The 17,023-nt window shown below is 36.0% G+C and overlaps 1 protein-coding gene across 3 annotated transcripts in view; it reads left to right on the top strand.

Annotated features, from left to right (window-relative positions):
- The window catches only part of FOLH1 (folate hydrolase 1), a 76,654-nt gene extending 59,631 nt beyond the window's left edge, over positions 1–17,023 (top strand). Inside the window, exons 12-19 of one of the 3 annotated variants that reach the window (XM_065882664.1) lie at positions 252–315; positions 2,925–2,992; positions 5,299–5,390; positions 7,896–7,986; positions 11,075–11,339; positions 11,613–11,694; positions 15,298–15,390; positions 16,719–17,023. In XM_065882664.1, coding sequence (XP_065738736.1) covers positions 252–315; positions 2,925–2,992; positions 5,299–5,390; positions 7,896–7,986; positions 11,075–11,339; positions 11,613–11,694; positions 15,298–15,390; positions 16,719–16,908 — 945 coding nt within the window. In that variant the 3' untranslated portion in view covers positions 16,909–17,023. The remainder of the gene's footprint in view (positions 1–251; positions 316–2,924; positions 2,993–5,298; positions 5,391–7,895; positions 7,987–11,074; positions 11,340–11,612; positions 11,695–15,297; positions 15,391–16,718) is intronic. The other 2 variants (XM_065882666.1, XM_065882665.1) reach the window with 2 other exon arrangements.

Below are 17,023 nucleotides of genomic sequence, written 5' to 3'. Positions count from 1 at the left end.
CACTCACTGTATTATGAATGTGGATAGTCTCATCTCAAATTTTAGTCTTAAAATCGTTTTGCTTGTTATTTCTTACCAATGACCTTTATTGAAATTCTTTCAAACATATGCTTGAAAATCTTACATGTCAAATTTGGGGTGAACTTGGGCCAACTTAATTCAGAAACCTCCATACAGTAAATGTAGATGTGCGTTTTTTTAGAAAGGGGTTATGGCTATTTGTTTGTTTATTTATTTATTTACTATTATAGGAGAATTCCAGACTTCTTCAAGTGCGTGGTGTGGCCTATATTAATGCTGATTCTTCTATAGAAGGTGAATTTTATTGGTTTCATAGGAAAATATATGGTCTTGGTAGTAACAGCTGTTTAGTTCGTAAGTTATGCACTAACTAGGAATGCAAATCCATTAACAAGGGGTGAGGGAATTTGCTGCTGGTTTGTCATGCTCATGGCAGCTGTGAGCTCTAGGGTGCTGATTTGGGCTCTCGAAACAACACTCTATGATTTGTTTGTTTCATCTGGCAGATTACCTTATCTATGGTAGGAATTCAGTGAATATCTGTTAAATGAATAAGTCAGTTATGGAACTAAAGATTTCTATGATTTTAGAATGGGGTAGCAAAAAGGTATGATTTAACTACTGTCATCATAATATCATGCATACACATTTTGAAAACAAATGCTGATTTCCCAGATTTCATCTTTCACCAAGAATTTTTTCTTCTTAAATATTTTTTCCTTCAATTCAGCAAATATTTACTAAGCACCTCTCTATGCAGTGTACTTTCCAGGATTTCAAAGGAATTAGGGGTTAGTAAAGAACAGTCTAGTACTCAAGAATTTAAGACTCAGTATAGATGATAAAATAAATCAGTCTAGGATTCTATATGCAGGTACTCTCAGAAGGATATTATCGGACTGATCTTGGAGTTCAGAAGAGAGAATGATAGCAACGTCAGGAAAGGCCTGAGAAATGAGATAGGCATCGAAGACAGGCCTTTTAGAATGGATTTGCTTTGATAAACAGAGATTCAAACTAAGGGACAATCTCAAGTCGATTTTCAAGAAACTGAAACAGTCCATTTTCACTCACTATACTGTAGCCCCGCACGAATCTTTCTGTCCCTTGACCACATGCAACTTCTCAGCCGTTGCAACTGCTGTTCTCTGTACTGAGATTGCTGTTCGACACACCATCTGTTTAATTCTTATTCTTACAGTCTCCCCAGGAGTGTTATTTTTTTCTGGGAAGCCATCTTTGTAGCACTCATCACTGCTGTTATTAAGTAATTATTTGTTTTACAAACCCTCTCCCTTTCTAGACTATATTTTTCTGCCAGGAACAGGCAGGATCATGCTTCTTCATTCCTGGATTCTTAATGTCTTATTAAATAAATGGTGTTTGCATGGGTGCAACAAATGAATGAATAAATGAAAGAAGGGTGGACTTATAGAATATTTTCTTTAGTTTATTAGTAAATCTGCCATGTCAAAAATAGTTGGAACATTGCATATTGATGGAGGCACATTGGCATTTACATTTTCTTTTTTGTCCACGTATCTGAGCTGCACTGTCCCCTAAGTTAGTTCGTGCGTTTCAGCTATCTTTTCTTCCTTCCTCTAACTTTCCTTAGTTAGTGGCTCAGGGCTTGGCCTTATTCCCGGCACTGCTACTTTCTATTATAGTTATGTGACCTCAGGTTGTTACTTTCTCACCTCTCAACAGAGTTACTAAGAGCACATATCTCAAAGGCTCTTGTAAGGGCAAAAGAAGTTAATATTTGCAAAACTCCCAGACTTGTGCCTTGCACAGGGTAAATGTTCAAAAATGTTAGCTTGGATTATTATTAACTTTATTTATTTATTTACTGGCTGTGCCACACAGCTTGTGGGATCTTAGTTCCCCGACCAGGGACTGAACCCCGGGCCCCCCGCAGTGAGAACACAGAGTCCTAACCACTGGACCACCAGAGAATTCCTTTATTACCCTTATTTAAACACACATATGAAGATGAAACACCTTTGCCACACAGAATAAGTATGCCAAACATACATTCTTCAAAAGTAGAATAATGTTCTCTCTATTGCTAGTTTGTTTTTTTTTTAAGACTTGATTTTAATGCATATTTCTAATCTTTGATTTTGCTGCTTACATCATTCCCTGGTTTAAAATGCTGCATTGTCTCCCCAGCATTTTCAGGATCAGGAGCAAATAACACACTCATTACTCTGTGATTGGAATACAGCTGGTCTCACTTTGTTTTATATTTAAAATTGTATTAACTGTTCATTTTTCAAGTACCAAAATAAGTCATCTATTAACTTTCTAATGTTAAAATGCAAAATTTACAAAGAAAACGATTTCTACTGAAACCATTCTCAAATAACCCTCTCTTCAAAGGAACTACTGTCCTCAGTTTGAGGTATTTCCATCATGTTGACATTCATATGCAGAATTTAGCTCACACAAAGTACCAACCAATATTTAAATATAAACATTTATTTAACACAATATTCCTGTGAGGTGAGTACTTTTATTATCTCTCTTGTGTAGAACATTTGCTTGGGTGGAGTAGGTGAAGATGTGGAGAGGTGAACTGAGGTTGTTTCATGTGTGGCACCAAGGGTCATGGTGAGGATGAATTTTATTGAGTGATGAGTTGGAGAGTTTTGATCAGACTTAGGTTTTATTTATTCATTTATTTTTGGCCACATGTGTTGCGGAATCTTAGTTCCCTGACCAGGGATCAAACCCATGCCCTGTGCGTGGAAGCACATAGTCCTAACCACTGGACCACCAGGGAATTCCCCAGACTTAGGTTATAAAGGGATCATTCTGGCTAAGGAGTTAGGAATGGTCTTTGAATGGAAGAATAAAATAAAGAAATGAAATAGAAAACAAACTATCTTCTTGTCTTTCAGGAAACTACACTCTGAGAGTTGATTGTACCCCACTTATGTACAGCTTGGTATACAACCTAACAAAGGAGGTAAAAATAATTACGTGGAATTTTAAGTTCTACAAATGATGTTTTCTTGAGGTGGCATTATTATGTTAAACATCTGTGTTTTATAACTTTTGCCCATTTCTCCCATACCAATCTGAGGCAGTCTATGGAGAGCATTGCGTCTACCACCTCCATTTGAAACTGAGAAAACTGAGCCCAAAAAGCATTAGCCACTAGAGTCACACAACTTGTTCAAGTAGCTGAACCAGGACTTGGTCCTGCGGTTTAACTCCTCAATTTTAAAACTGGTTTTTACTCTTTAATATAATGATACCGATTAACTTAGGACTCTGGAAGAGGTGACATTTCTAATCGATTGAGAAAGAGAATGTGTAAAAAACCAGGTGCTGACTCTTGGGACAGAGACTGGGTAAGACCATGTACCCAATTCCTGATTTCCTGCTGTGGGCTTCAGTCCACTGAGCTAAAGTCATCGTAATTCTGACAGCAGCACAACATACTGAATCTGGCGGAGAGGTGGTGCCTGAATATCTATAGGACCGATAGGCAACTCTTCATTTTAATTCTCCTGCCCCATAAGGCCACCGTTCCTAAAGGTAGGCATAAGGAATGTTTTGCATGGCAGATTTTTGCTGTTACTGCTAATTACCTGATTTGAACTGGAAAGGATAAAAAGACTTGCTTACTTAACAGAATTACCAATTGAAATGTAATTACCAGGAAAGACAATTATTTCCCTCAGATAGGGGTTTTAAATAGATCCTAAACATATTGTTAAGATTTGGTTTCCCAAGCATGGAATTTAATTTATTAACATCTCCAGTAGGAATAGAAAAGTTTAATTTGGCACTAATCTATTCATATTGTTACTTAAGATCTCTGTCAGGTGCCTGCAGTTTTACAATTCCCATGAAGTGTATACAAAATTCAGTATCTGAAGCATTGTGTCTCAGAGAATTTCCACCATTTATGTAATTTGAGGTCAATGCTAAGGAAGCTTGGCAGTTAAATTTGTTTACCAGGTGGATTGGTGGCACCCTGTGACAAATGCAAAAACACTACTTTCTAGGTCAAGTTTGCAATTATATGATGCTTGACAGTTGTGGATTTTTAAAATTCTATTTTTGTTTGGGGAAGGTGATTCACGGTATTTCAAATTTTAGTGATAAACTGTGACTTTAGTAATATATTTCTAAATACATTATTTCAAATTCATATTACTTAAAATAAATGGAGTGGTGCTGTCCCTTGTATCAAAGTTTTGTGTAAATTTGTAAGCTTGAGTAAAATTATTTTGTTGCTTTATGTATTGATACTTTATGACTTAAGATGCTGGCATAACTTCTCTCTCCCCAAGTTTATATAAATTTATCTGTGTTCCCATAGACCTTTGCACATCCATCTATTATAGCACCTAGCACATGAATTCCACATTTTTATTTATAGTTCCCACTAGTAGATGGTGTGTAATTTGTATTATTAAACTTTGTATGGCTGATATCTACAAAAAGTCTTCCACAGAATAGGTAGTCTATAAAATCTTTTGAGTTGAAACTGTTTAGAAATAGAGCATAGGACTTTTATTAAATAAAAAATAAAAACTTTTTATACCATATATTATTCAGTTACAGTTTAGTGAGTATTAGTTACAGTTTAGTGTACTAAACGTTTTGGCATAACATTTAATGCTCTGAGTTTAGCATTCAATAGTAGGGCATATTGTACTCCCTTAGAATTCTCATCTGTAAAATCTGAAAATGTATTGAAAGCCCTGTACTTAACACAATTACAATAAATACTCAACTAATTAAATAAGATATTAGTGCATTTGTTTTGTTATGTATTATTTAATGACTTTGACAAACTTGTTGGCACAAAGCAATATTTAAACAAAAAACAAACCTTCCCTTAACCAGCTTGCTTCTTTTCATTTTTTTTTATAAAAGGAGGATGAATGTGTTTTTGAGAGTAGCCTCCCTTAATTTGGAAAAATAGACCAAAAAAAAAAAAATCTTACAGTGTGACCATTCGTCTGAATACAATGGCTTGGTAATAATTTGATATAGCTTTCTTTTCTATACATTCCATGTATTTTTTTTTTATAATAGGTGCATTATATATAATAACATGAGCATTTTCCCATATTGTCAGAAACTCATTGTTGTAATTCTTAATGACTGCTAATGTATGAATTGCATTCCTTATTTTCCTGAATATAATTTGGCTACTCATTCCCTGGTTAATAGATGTTTAGGTTTTAAAACATCTGATTTATAAGTATTCTCTCTCTCTCTCTTTTTTTTTTTTTTTCCTTTTAACTTGTGTAGCTCCAAAGTCCTGATGAAGGTTTTGAAGGCAAATCCCTTTTTGAGAGCTGGAATGAAAAAAGCCCTTCACCCGAATTCAGTGGCTTGCCGAGGTAAACAAAGAAAACTCTTTACTAAATTCAGTATGGAATTGTGTTGAAAATAAAAGGGTAGTTTCTTTCAACAAATAATAAAAATTTAATTTAAAATTCTCTAATATCTGTTAAAGAAAAAGTGATGCTTAGGTTTACAAATAAAATTGTTACCCAAAAACTGGGTCTGCCTCCTGGTGGATTTCAGCCAAATGGCACAACCAACCCAAAGATCAGGAGAAGGAAGGATGTATTACTTGCAGCAAGTAAGGAGAGGACCGGGGATCTTTCTCACAGCAGTGTCTCCCTGCACAGCATCATGGGGGAAGTTTTAAGCTAAGTGTACATACATTCTCATGAGGGGGTTTGAGCAGAGGAGAATTCAGTATAGAATTGGGGCAAAGTTTGACAGAGTCCAAACTTTAGTTGATTGAATTCAGAAAGGGTCAACATCATCATTCCTTAGGTTTCAGCTGATCTGGAGGTTGAGTGCTCAAGGGGATCCAAATTCTGCAAAAGAGCTCAAAAATGTTCTTCAGGCTAATCTTTACCATTGTAACAGAACTGGGAGTCTTTACAACTGATTTATTATCTTTGCTATTGTTACTTCTCTTGCCTGATAAGTCATTTATTCCTAAATTCTCTTGCTGCCTTAAGATCATTAATTACTGAGACCTGTTCAAGGATAAGCATTGTGGTCAGGTCTTTACCACAAAATGGCTTCGGCCAAAAATGAGTTGTCTTATGTCAAGAAAGCCATGCCTAGTTCTCTTTCTCCAGCGACCCCCTACCCTATCTGCTTACAAAATATTGCTGTGTGTTTTGAAATTAAATCTGTAGGCCATCAAAATATGGTTCGCTTTTGAATAGGTAATATATACACATGGCACCTAAGTCTGTCCTCTCATCACTGTATAAATATTCTTTTTTCTGAACATTATACAGTTAACAAGTGTTTTGTTAACTGCATAATGTTCTAAGAAGAATATAGGTATCATTTCAGGTTTAGCTGTATCTTCACAAGCACAGGAAGAGGAATAAATATCTCAGTAGTTTGAGATTAAAGATAACAGTATGAAAAATTTAAATTTTTTTTTTTTTTTTTTTTTTGCTGTACACGGGCCTCTCACTGCTGTGGCCTCTCCCGTTGCGGAGCACAGGCTCCGGACGCTCAGGCCAAGCGGCCATGGCTCACGGGCCCAGCCGCTCTGCGGCATGTGGGATCTTCCCAGACCGGGGCACGAACCCGTGTCCCCTGCATCGGCAGGCGGACTCTCAACCACTGCGCCACCAGGGAAGCCCGAAAATTAAAAATTTTTAAGGATGGGAATTAAATCTGAGTTATCTGAAAATTTTCTGATTCTTTTAATTTTATCATGTACAACAAATATAGGTAATAAAAAAAGTTAGTGAAGGAAAATATTTTCCAACTTCAATAATCTTTTTCTAAAAAAGCAACGTACAATTGTGATATTGTGATTCATGATAATGGTTCATAATGATTCATAATGATGCATATTTGGTCCTCCTGATCTCTTACAGAGCTCCTAAACCCCTGGAATTTTCTAAGTGATGAGAGGGACAAAGGTGTCTTTTGTTATGTTAATGAGGTGATATTACCCCACTTAAGGTGGGGGCTGGCTGCCAGGAGAACCAACCAAGTGACTTGAGGGTTGGAACTTTCAGTCTGACCCTCAACCTCCCAGGAAGGGAGCGAGCCTGGAGGTTGACTCAGTCACCAGTGTCCAGTGACTTAATTGATCATGACTATGGAATGAGGCTTTCATAAAACCCCAAAAGGGTTGGGTTTGGGGAGCTTCTTGGTTGGTGAACACGTGGAGGTGCTGGAAGAGTCCGGCGAGCCCGGACAAGGCGTGGAAGTTCTGACCCCTTTCCCATACCTCGCCCTATGCATCTCTTCCATCTGGTTGTTCTTGAGTTATAACCTTTCATAATAAATTGATGATCTAGTAAGTATACGTTTCTCTGGGCTCTACGAGCAGCTCTAGCAAACCCAAGGAGGGGCTCGTGGGAGCCTCCCATCTACAGCCAGTTGGTCAGAAGCACTGGTGATGGTTGTGTGTTGGGGGGGACAGTCTCTTGGGACTGAGCCCTTAATGTGTGGGACCTGACCCTATCTCTGGGTGGACAATGTCAGAATTGAGTTGAATTGTAGAATACCCAGCTGATGGCCTGGAGAATCGCTTGTTGTTGGTGTGGGGAACTGCCCCCCCCCCCCCGCCCCGACAACACACACACAAACAGGTTGGAATTGGATCCAGAAACCCAAAAGAACAGTGGTCACCTCTCCCTAAAACAGTCTTATGGAAGTAGATATTTTGTGATCAGAATTGACATTCCCCCCTCACTTTTTGGGGTTTTTTTTGCTGCTTATATCTAAAATATATCCAACACAGTGTATCTAAAAATTATATTTATAGTATTGAGTGGAGATTAGTTTAATTAATATTGATCTGTACTCAGTGAAGAAGTTACTCAAATAATCCTGTATTTTATCCCTAAAAGGATTAGCAAACTAGGATCTGGTAATGATTTTGAAGTGTTCTTCCAAAGACTTGGAATTGCTTCAGGCAGAGCACGGTACACTAAAGATTGGGTAAGTCTATCAGTGAGTTCTTCATGGTTAGTTATGAATATGTTTTAGCTAAACAAATAATTCTGGATCAAAAAAAGCGACTTAAACACCGTGCTTCTTCCATCTCTGATTATGTTCATCAAATTGAAATTCTTTCAGTATTTTAATTGGTTTCTTCTGATACCAATCTGCATGTTTGTAAATAATATGCTTCTGCTGCTATTTCCTTCTTTTTCAGTTTTAGGTATTTATCCATTTACTTCTTACTAGGAAAGCTAGGCATTCAGTTCTCTTATATCACTTCTTCTGCCAGCTCCCAAATACTTTCCCTCATCGCATTTTTTCAATATATAGTTGTGCTACCCTTGTTGATTAGAAGACATTTTTTTCCTCTGTGTATCCATACTTAACTCACCTCAAACTCTTAGTATATTCAAACACATCAGGTGAACTGGCAGACTCCATTTTTCCCGTTGAGGCTCTTCTGCTCCTCTGAGTTCTCTGGTTATTCTTTCTGCCTGTGGCACAGCTCTTGGCTGTGAAATTTTCCTTCACTAAGAAATCTGAGAGTATCTTCGTTTCACTCGTATTTTGGATTTTCTGTTTCCCAGATTTTTCTTCCTTTTTCTTATTTACTCTCCACGTTTTTGGGAGCACATCCTTCAGGCACTTCTTGAAAAGGGTGAATGACAGCTAAGCCTTGCATGTCTGTTATACTACACAAAATTCTTCAATTTTTTGACTGGGCACAAAATTTTGCTTGAAAATTCTGTAACCTTAGAATTTTGAACTCATTGCTTCATTGCCTGTTGAGAGATATTGTTTGTTCCTTGATCTCTTTCTTTTCTATTTAATTTATTTATTTACTTGGTTATACCAGGTCTTAGTTGCAGCATGCACGTGGGATCTAGTTCCCCGACAAGGGATCAAACCCCGGTCCCCCTGCATCGGGAGTGCAGGGTCTTATACACTGTGCCACCAGGGAAGTCCCTTGTTCCTTGATCTCTTGCCTCTGTTTGTTTGTTTTTTTAAATAAATTTATTTATTTATTATTTTTGGCTGCATTGGGTCTCTGTTGCTGTGCGCGGGCTTTCTCTAGTTGCGGTGAGCGGAGGCTACTCTTCGTTGTGGTGCGCCGGCTTCTCATTGCCGTGGCTTCTCTTATTGTGGAGCATGGGCTCTAGGCGCGCAGGCTTCAGTAGTTGTGGCTCGGGGGCTCTAGAGCACTGGCTCAATAGTTGTGGTGCACGGGCTTAGTTGATGCGTGGCATGTGGCATCTTCCCAGACCAGGGATCGAACTTGTGTCCCCTGCATTGGCAGGCAGATTCTTAACCACTGTGCCACCAGGGAAGTCCTGCCTCTGGTTTTTTTTAAAGGAAGATTTTAGTATCTTCTCTTTATGACTGTGTTGCCCTTGGTGTACATGTGCATTATGCCATTTTTTTTTTTTTTTTTTTTTTTTATGCGTTACGCGGGCCTCTCACTGTTGTGGCCTCTCCCGTTGCGGAGGACAGGCTCCGGACGCGCAGGCTCAGCGGCCATGGCTCACGGGCCCAGCCGCTCCGCGGCATGTGGGATCCTCCCAGACCGGGGCACGAACCCGTGTCCCCTGCATCGGCAGGCGGACTCTCAACCACTGCGCCACCAGGGAAGCCCTATGCCATTTTTTAATACGCTGAGCTGGGAACAAAGTGGACTCTTAGTTCTGGAAACCTATGTATTGTAGGTGGAGGAAATGTTTTTTTCTTTGATTATTCCCTCTTTCCTCTTTCTCAAACCATTATTAATTTGTTTAGCATCTGTAGCATTGTTTTCCAATGTCTTTATCTGTTCTTTTGTGTTCTTATCTGTGTCTTTTTCTACATTCTGGGATATTTTTCTCAACTCTGCCATTCATTCATTCTTTTTTATTGTTTCCCTCCATTCCCGTAGTACCTCCTTACTGTGGGTTGATTTTATTTTAGTTTGTGTGCTTGGTCTGTATCTTTCAAGTTAAAGACTTTCTTCAAATGCCTGGCCCTCTTTGGCAATGTATCTTATTTGGGAGTGAGACCATAAAAAGCTGATTGAAGCCCTGTATGCAGGGGTGGTGTTTGTTGTAGGGGGGGCCTCACAAGAGAGGGATTGAGAATGTGTGTTCTTGTTGCTTCATTGGGAGCCAAGTAACGCAGAGAATCTATAGGTCTTTTGTCTTGGGCTAGTTATTCTCCCCAGACAGAAAATCTTTATAATCTCTTACCATTGGGGTTGGTGATAAGCGTAGATGTTAATATTATCTACATTTTACTTATGAGAAGACTACAGCAAAGAAAGGTTAATAACTTTTGGGTTAATAACCTCCCAGAGTTATTTGGTAATAAGCCATGAAGCCTAGATTCAAACTCTGGCAGGCTAATCCCAGAGTCCCACTCTCAACACACCACTATATAAAGTGTTCTGTTATATCAGTAAAAAAAAAAAAAAAAAAAGAATAAGCATCTAAACGATGGGCAAAAGACATAAATCAGCAACTCAGAATTTGAAAAGTTGTTCTCTCTTGCCTTTTGTGTATGTTCTTGTTTTTTTATGCCCATCTGAGCATTACTTCTTCACTTACTGAGATTTTGGATCTACTGCTGAAACCCTCACTGTTCACTCTTCACTTGTCAGCACACTGCTTGTCAGAAAGTTATTCATGGAATTTCAGTCATTAAACGATTTGCAGCATTGCCCTATATAATATTGTATCATGCTTATTTCCTTGCTTCTAATGATTCTCTGTCTACTTAAATTGTTTTCACCCAAATGCAACATTATCTTGTCTTTATTTCAGAAATATTTCTATTACATCTCCTGTTTTCTTAAAGGCAAGAATGTTAGGTTTTTTCCAAGGTAATTTTCATAGTATTGTTTATGTTATATACACATACTTTTTAACTGGTGAAAACCTGGGATGGGTTTTAATATTATATTAACCCTTTAGTAAGTGGCTTATTGAGGTACTTAAATACTTTCCTTTATTCATTGCTGACAGAAACAGTCTTACTAATATTAACAGTATCTATGATACTATGCATTTTATATGTTATCTCACAAGAGATATATTTTGTTTTTTGGGTTTTTTTGTAGGCAACAAACAAATTCAGCAGCTATCCATTGTATCACAGTGTCTATGAAACATATGAATTAGTGGAAAAGTTTTATGATCCAGCTTTTAAGTATCACCTTGCTGTGGCCCAGGTTCGAGGAGGAATCGTCTTCGAACTAGCCAATTCCATAGTGCTTCCTTTTGACTGTCGAGATTATGCTGTCGTTTTAAGAAAGTATGCTGATAAAATCTACAATATTTCAATGAAACATCCACAAGAAATGAAAACATACAATGTGTCATTTGGTATGATACCCTTCATTTTTCAAAATTCACAGTCTGTATGTTTCTATTAATCTCTAAAATGTAATGATCTACCTTAGGCCCATTTATTACTTACTGCTATTCCATATGATCAAATATTTTATGCATATAAATGTATCTTCCATTTCATTGATGCCTGTCTTGCAATATACAAAGTATAAATACCTTGCTAAATACAAAAGAAAACAACCTTCTATATTGTTCCCTTTGCTTAAACTATAGAACAATGCCATTAGGTCCTCATTTCTATTTCAGAATCACTATTTTCTGCAGTGAAGAATTTTACAGAAATTGCTTCTAACTTCAGTGAGAGACTCCAAGGCTTGGACAAAAACAAGTACGTTGTATATATATAGATATGAGTTTTGCATGTAATAGATATAATGAAAAAGATATACTAGCTGACATCTTTGTTGTTGAAGTATCTTTGGGAAGTTTTTTTCTGCTTTCTTTCTCTTCATTCTAACAGGCTATACAGGGCTGCCATATCTCTCAAAGAGATATTTTTGACATTCTGAGGGCATATGTGCTGTTGAGAAATGCTGGTACCTTCTTTACTACCAACTGAGTGGTAGTTACAAAATTTCCACCTTAACATTGAAGGTCTTCCACTGTGTGTCCCCATCTTTTTCCAGTTTTATCTCCTGTTCTTTCAACATCTGTAAATCATACTTCAACCAAGCTCTCCTATTCCCAAAACACACCTTCTTCCTCCCTTTTCTTAATGTCTTTACTCAAAGAGTTCCTAATCTCCACTTCCACCTGGAAAAATTCTCTATATCCAGACTAGCAAATAAGGTAAAGCCATTAGTTTTTTTTAGATGTTAAGCATTTGGGATTAATTCTTGTAGAATCACAAAAGTAAAACATAACATGAACAAAATTTTAAGACTGGAGAAAAAGAGAATGTTAGGGACAATTTTTTAAAGGTAGAATTTTGAGAGTGAATATCTACTATATATTATAAATATTGTGACGATACAAATATCAAATCCTTAGAGACTGATGCAGGAATACATAGAAAGACAAAGAGCAGACAGAACAAAAAATAGACCAGTGATATATAAGGATGTATTTGTAATGAAGGATACATTAAAGTCAAATGAGAAAGAAAGGTATTCAACAATAATATTGTATAAGCTCTTTCAGGAATTGATGAAAAAGTGAATTCAAAATCTCACTTCACATTCTATGCAAAAATAAACAACAGGGATAGAAGAAATTTTTAGTAAAAATTGAAATATCTTGGAAGTGAGATTCCAAGTTTAGAAATAACAATGCAATCAGATTTGAGAATATTAAAATGGTTAATAATATGGAAACTGATACTCCAAATCAAAGATAAAAGACTGGAAAAAGTCTTTTCCAGAAAATATGGACAGGAGGGTAATATAGATATAATAAAAATACTTTTTTTTGAAAATTGATAAGAAAATCAAAAGAACAAAGTTGGAAATATTGGCACTAGACAAGAGAAATCATTCAAAAAGAAGATACCACCTGTGCAGAAACAGATTAAAAAAATTCAAATTTACTAATAATTCAAAAATACAAATGAAAATAATGTCATACTATTTTCATACCAAATGAGTAGCAATTTAAAACTTGTTTGTACACATTGCTACAGACAGTACACTGAAGCAGATGCTCTCATGTTTTTCTGATAGCATTGTGAATTGCTTTAAACTATTAAAAATCATAAATACATATTGTTAAAGTTTCTAGGGCCATGGCAGGGTTCTTACACTTTGCCATAGTATTTCTATTTCTTGAATTTTTTTCTTCAGGAAAGAGTCTCAAATTTGAGGGAATAAAATGGCTTCTTAGAGAAAGTTACAAATTATAATACCAGGTAATTCAAAACAGCCTTAATACCTATGAGGACAGAAATTACTAAACAATCAGATGTCCACCCATTTAAACATTTTGTAAAGATTAACACTGATGGTTATAAAGGAAGTATAATAAGATATTTGTAATAAAATGTTAAGCAAACAAAAAGGTCATAAGATTGTACATATACAATATTTTATCGAATATAGAGAAAATCTTACAGAAAACCAATTAGTATGATAATCGTGTTATCCTTGGGTGAATAGGAAGATTTTTTTTCTTATACTTTACAATTCTTTCCAAATTTTTTATGTGAGTAAAAAATCAACAATTATAAATAAATTTTAGAGAAATGCCAAACACCATATAGTCTATTAAGCTGATTTTCTATCATTAAATAAATGACGTTTCTTCCTTGGCATGATATGGTAATCCAGGACACTGAGCTTTCACTTCCTTGAGTATTTCTGTATTTGTCTTACCATCTCTAAATGATAGTTAAGGTACAGATTGTGTCTCTATATTATGTTTACATATCCTGAAACACCTGGAGCCATGCTTTGTACATAATATGAGTAAATGCTGGCTAAAGTAAATTAAAGTGGATGTTGAATTTCTCAACCAAAACTTTGAAATGTGAGGAAGAGACACTTCTTGAATCCTGCTTTTCTTAAATCAATCCCTTAACCCATCAAAGGATACAGAGTGTTGACTCCCTGGTACTTTTATGCTCACATAGTATTCAACCTCAAGACCTACCTCCTCCAACCCTAGGGAGGCCAGCCTGCTTCTGGTGGAAATACATCCTGTTTACGTACGTCTGGTGCTGTGAGCATTTACCTCCCAGGGATATTTCAGATTGAACCCTGCTCTGTACAAGGAACATCCAAATGGGGTGTGTGCATAACCACATGAATTTTTATGTTTATAGCAATGCTTTATGAATTTGGTTCGGAAACCTGTAGCGTCTTATTGAAATTATGGTTCGTTCAGTTGCCGCCTTCGTTAGTTTATGTGAACTGCTCACAGGTAAAGTGTATGCCCAGTTTACCTTTATACTATCGCAAAACTTGAGTTCTTGATGCTAAATAAATGAATGTTGAAAATAGCTCAAATCCAATCTGTGGGGTCTTTAATTAGTCTGTCTTCCTGTTGTCAACACAGTGCAGTTGAAGGAATAGTACTGAGCTACTTATTCACTCTAAAATTTTCTAGTTGTGAACCTGGGCAAGTCATTTATCTACTGAATCTGAGTATCTCATCTGTGGAACGGGGCTATTATCCTGCATAACTTGGAGGACCGCTCTGAAGATTAAAAAGAACAAATTTTATAAACATTCAGAATAGTAATGGGCACATTGTTTTATTATTAAATCTAAAAAATAACAAAACTAAGATAAATTTTTATATAAAGTAATTTATGATTCCTTATGGTAATGGTTATTTCTCATTATGACAGACTTAATAGGTTGAATTTAATAACGTTGTTGCCCTACTCCAGGCTTGCTGGTAAATTTTCAGTTGTATTGAGTCATTTTTATTATAGTAACGCTGTCCCGCACACTTTGGAATGTGAGCTCTGTGAAAGCCAGAAGTGTCTGATACATAACAGGCATTCAAATATTGTTGAAAGGGTGAAATAAGCACCACCCCTTTTGTTCATGATAGGTTTATCTTTAAAAATATTATTAGCTGTCATTTGGTAAATATGTATAATTCCCCAGGTACCCTACTAAACATTAATAGACTATTCCATTTCAATATTGAAATGACTTCTATGAACAGATTTTTATGAGACTTAAGATGAAAAAAGTCTTGCCTGTATTTGAATACCTATGTTTATCAATTAATTATTTCAATATAAATAAAAATTACTATACATTTTTTCCATGGGCACATTGAACTTTTTTGGTCCTTTTATAAGCCTCAGCAGAGTAGTATTTTGTAGGATTTAAAAAAATGTAACTATGCATGCTACTGTTCTTAATTTGCATGTTATAGGAAGTTAAAATATATTAGCTGTGTTTAGTTTTGTTTTGAATTTTTAGTTTGCTGAGTAGTGCACATATTTTCATGAAGCTACAACTGTATTCCTTTCCTTTTCCAGCCCAATATTATTAAGAATTATGAATGATCAACTGATGTTTTTGGAACGAGCATTTATTGATCCTTTAGGATTACCAGACAGGCCTTTCTATAGGTAAGGGTAAAAATATGACTCTTTATTTTAATATATTTTTTTCTTATTTTTTGCCCTGTGGGGAAAATTTAGTTGATTTCTTGCAAGCATATAAAAAATTCCAAAATATATGTAGTAAATGATAAATATATTATTTATTTATATAATGTAATATGATTACTACAGATCTTTATTTTATTATCTTTTTTGTTTCTATGTATAAAAGAGTATATGTTCATTGCAGGAAATTAGAAAACCCAGGAAGTCAGAAGTAGAAAATAAAAATCTCCCCAACTCTACTTATCAGATATAAAATCATGTTTGTCCTTTGGTATACATAATTTTAGCCCCTCTCTTATTTTATTTTGAATTTATGTGTATTTATGCATATACATAAGGCATAATAAATATATATATTTATTTACTCTATCTCTTAATGTTGACATTTAGTTTTTTACTAATTTTTGACAATTATAATTATTTCTGATAAACACCAACTGTCCCCAGGTTGATCTTACTAAGTATTCAGAAAGAATTAGATTATTGACCAGCCAGAAATGACCTCATCTTTCTGTTTAGGGATTATCTATGAAAGAATTGGAATTGGGCATAAGGGCATCATCCAAACAGGGTGAATGGATCCCCCTTAGTGGCATAATCATGTTCCTTTCCTTCTTTACCTCTTTACTGTGGAACTTGTCCTTCTCTTCCAGGGCTGTTACATGCACTGGCTGAGCTCCTTCAGTAAAAACATCACCTTGTTCCTAGGTCATGTTGAATGTTATAAAACTGTTTTTAATGATTCTTCATGCTTGATGCTAGGTATTATAACATGACTTCTTTTTTAAATAGGAGGAAAACACAATGATAGGTTGTCTGGTCATAAATGAAACCCTATAATCACAGTTGTGCTACATTTCAGAGGATAGAGTGGTATTTTGAAGTCATCACGTCTTGCAGTGTGCCTTGAGAGTGATCACTTCATCTCCCAGACCTCAATTTCCTCCTCTTTGAAATTATAATCTCAATTCTGTAGAGTTTACTTTCAAGGATTAGAAAAATGATAGGTAAATAATTTAATGCCAAGAGTGATCCATAGTAGGTGACAAGCTGTTGTTGCTATCATTGTCATCATTTTTGTTGCTCTGAGCCACTTTAAGTCATCTGTCTAAAGTCAAAATATAATTAATTGCCACATATTTCATAGACTAGTCTTTGGAGATTGAACTTGTAAATTTAGTTGACAAGTAGCAATTAGAATTATACAATCCATGAATTGTAGAATGTCCCTGTTTTTTCCCTTGTATATATAATTCGAGCAACTGATAGCAAACTATTTTTATCAACAGACATGTCATCTATGCTCCAAGCAGCCACAACAAGTATATGGGGGAGTCATTCCCAGGGATCTTCGATGCTCTGTTTGATATTGAAAGCAAGGTGGATCCTTCCAAGGCCTGGGAAGAAGTGAAGAGACACATTTCTATTGCAGCCTTCACCGTGCAGGCTGCAGCAGGGACTCTGAGAGAAGTAGCCTAAGAAGTTTCTTTGGGGAACACGTTGAATTGGTATGATGTATCACTCAGAAAGAATCATGTTGGATGTACTGATAAACTGAAAAATAAAGTTATGTACATATATATACATATATAGA

This window comes from Phocoena phocoena, chromosome 8 (assembly GCF_963924675.1).
Source record: "Phocoena phocoena chromosome 8, mPhoPho1.1, whole genome shotgun sequence".
Lineage (NCBI taxonomy): Eukaryota > Metazoa > Chordata > Mammalia > Artiodactyla > Phocoenidae > Phocoena > Phocoena phocoena.
The sequence above is the reverse complement of the archived record's forward strand: the minus strand, read 5'-3'. Positions and strand labels throughout refer to the sequence as shown.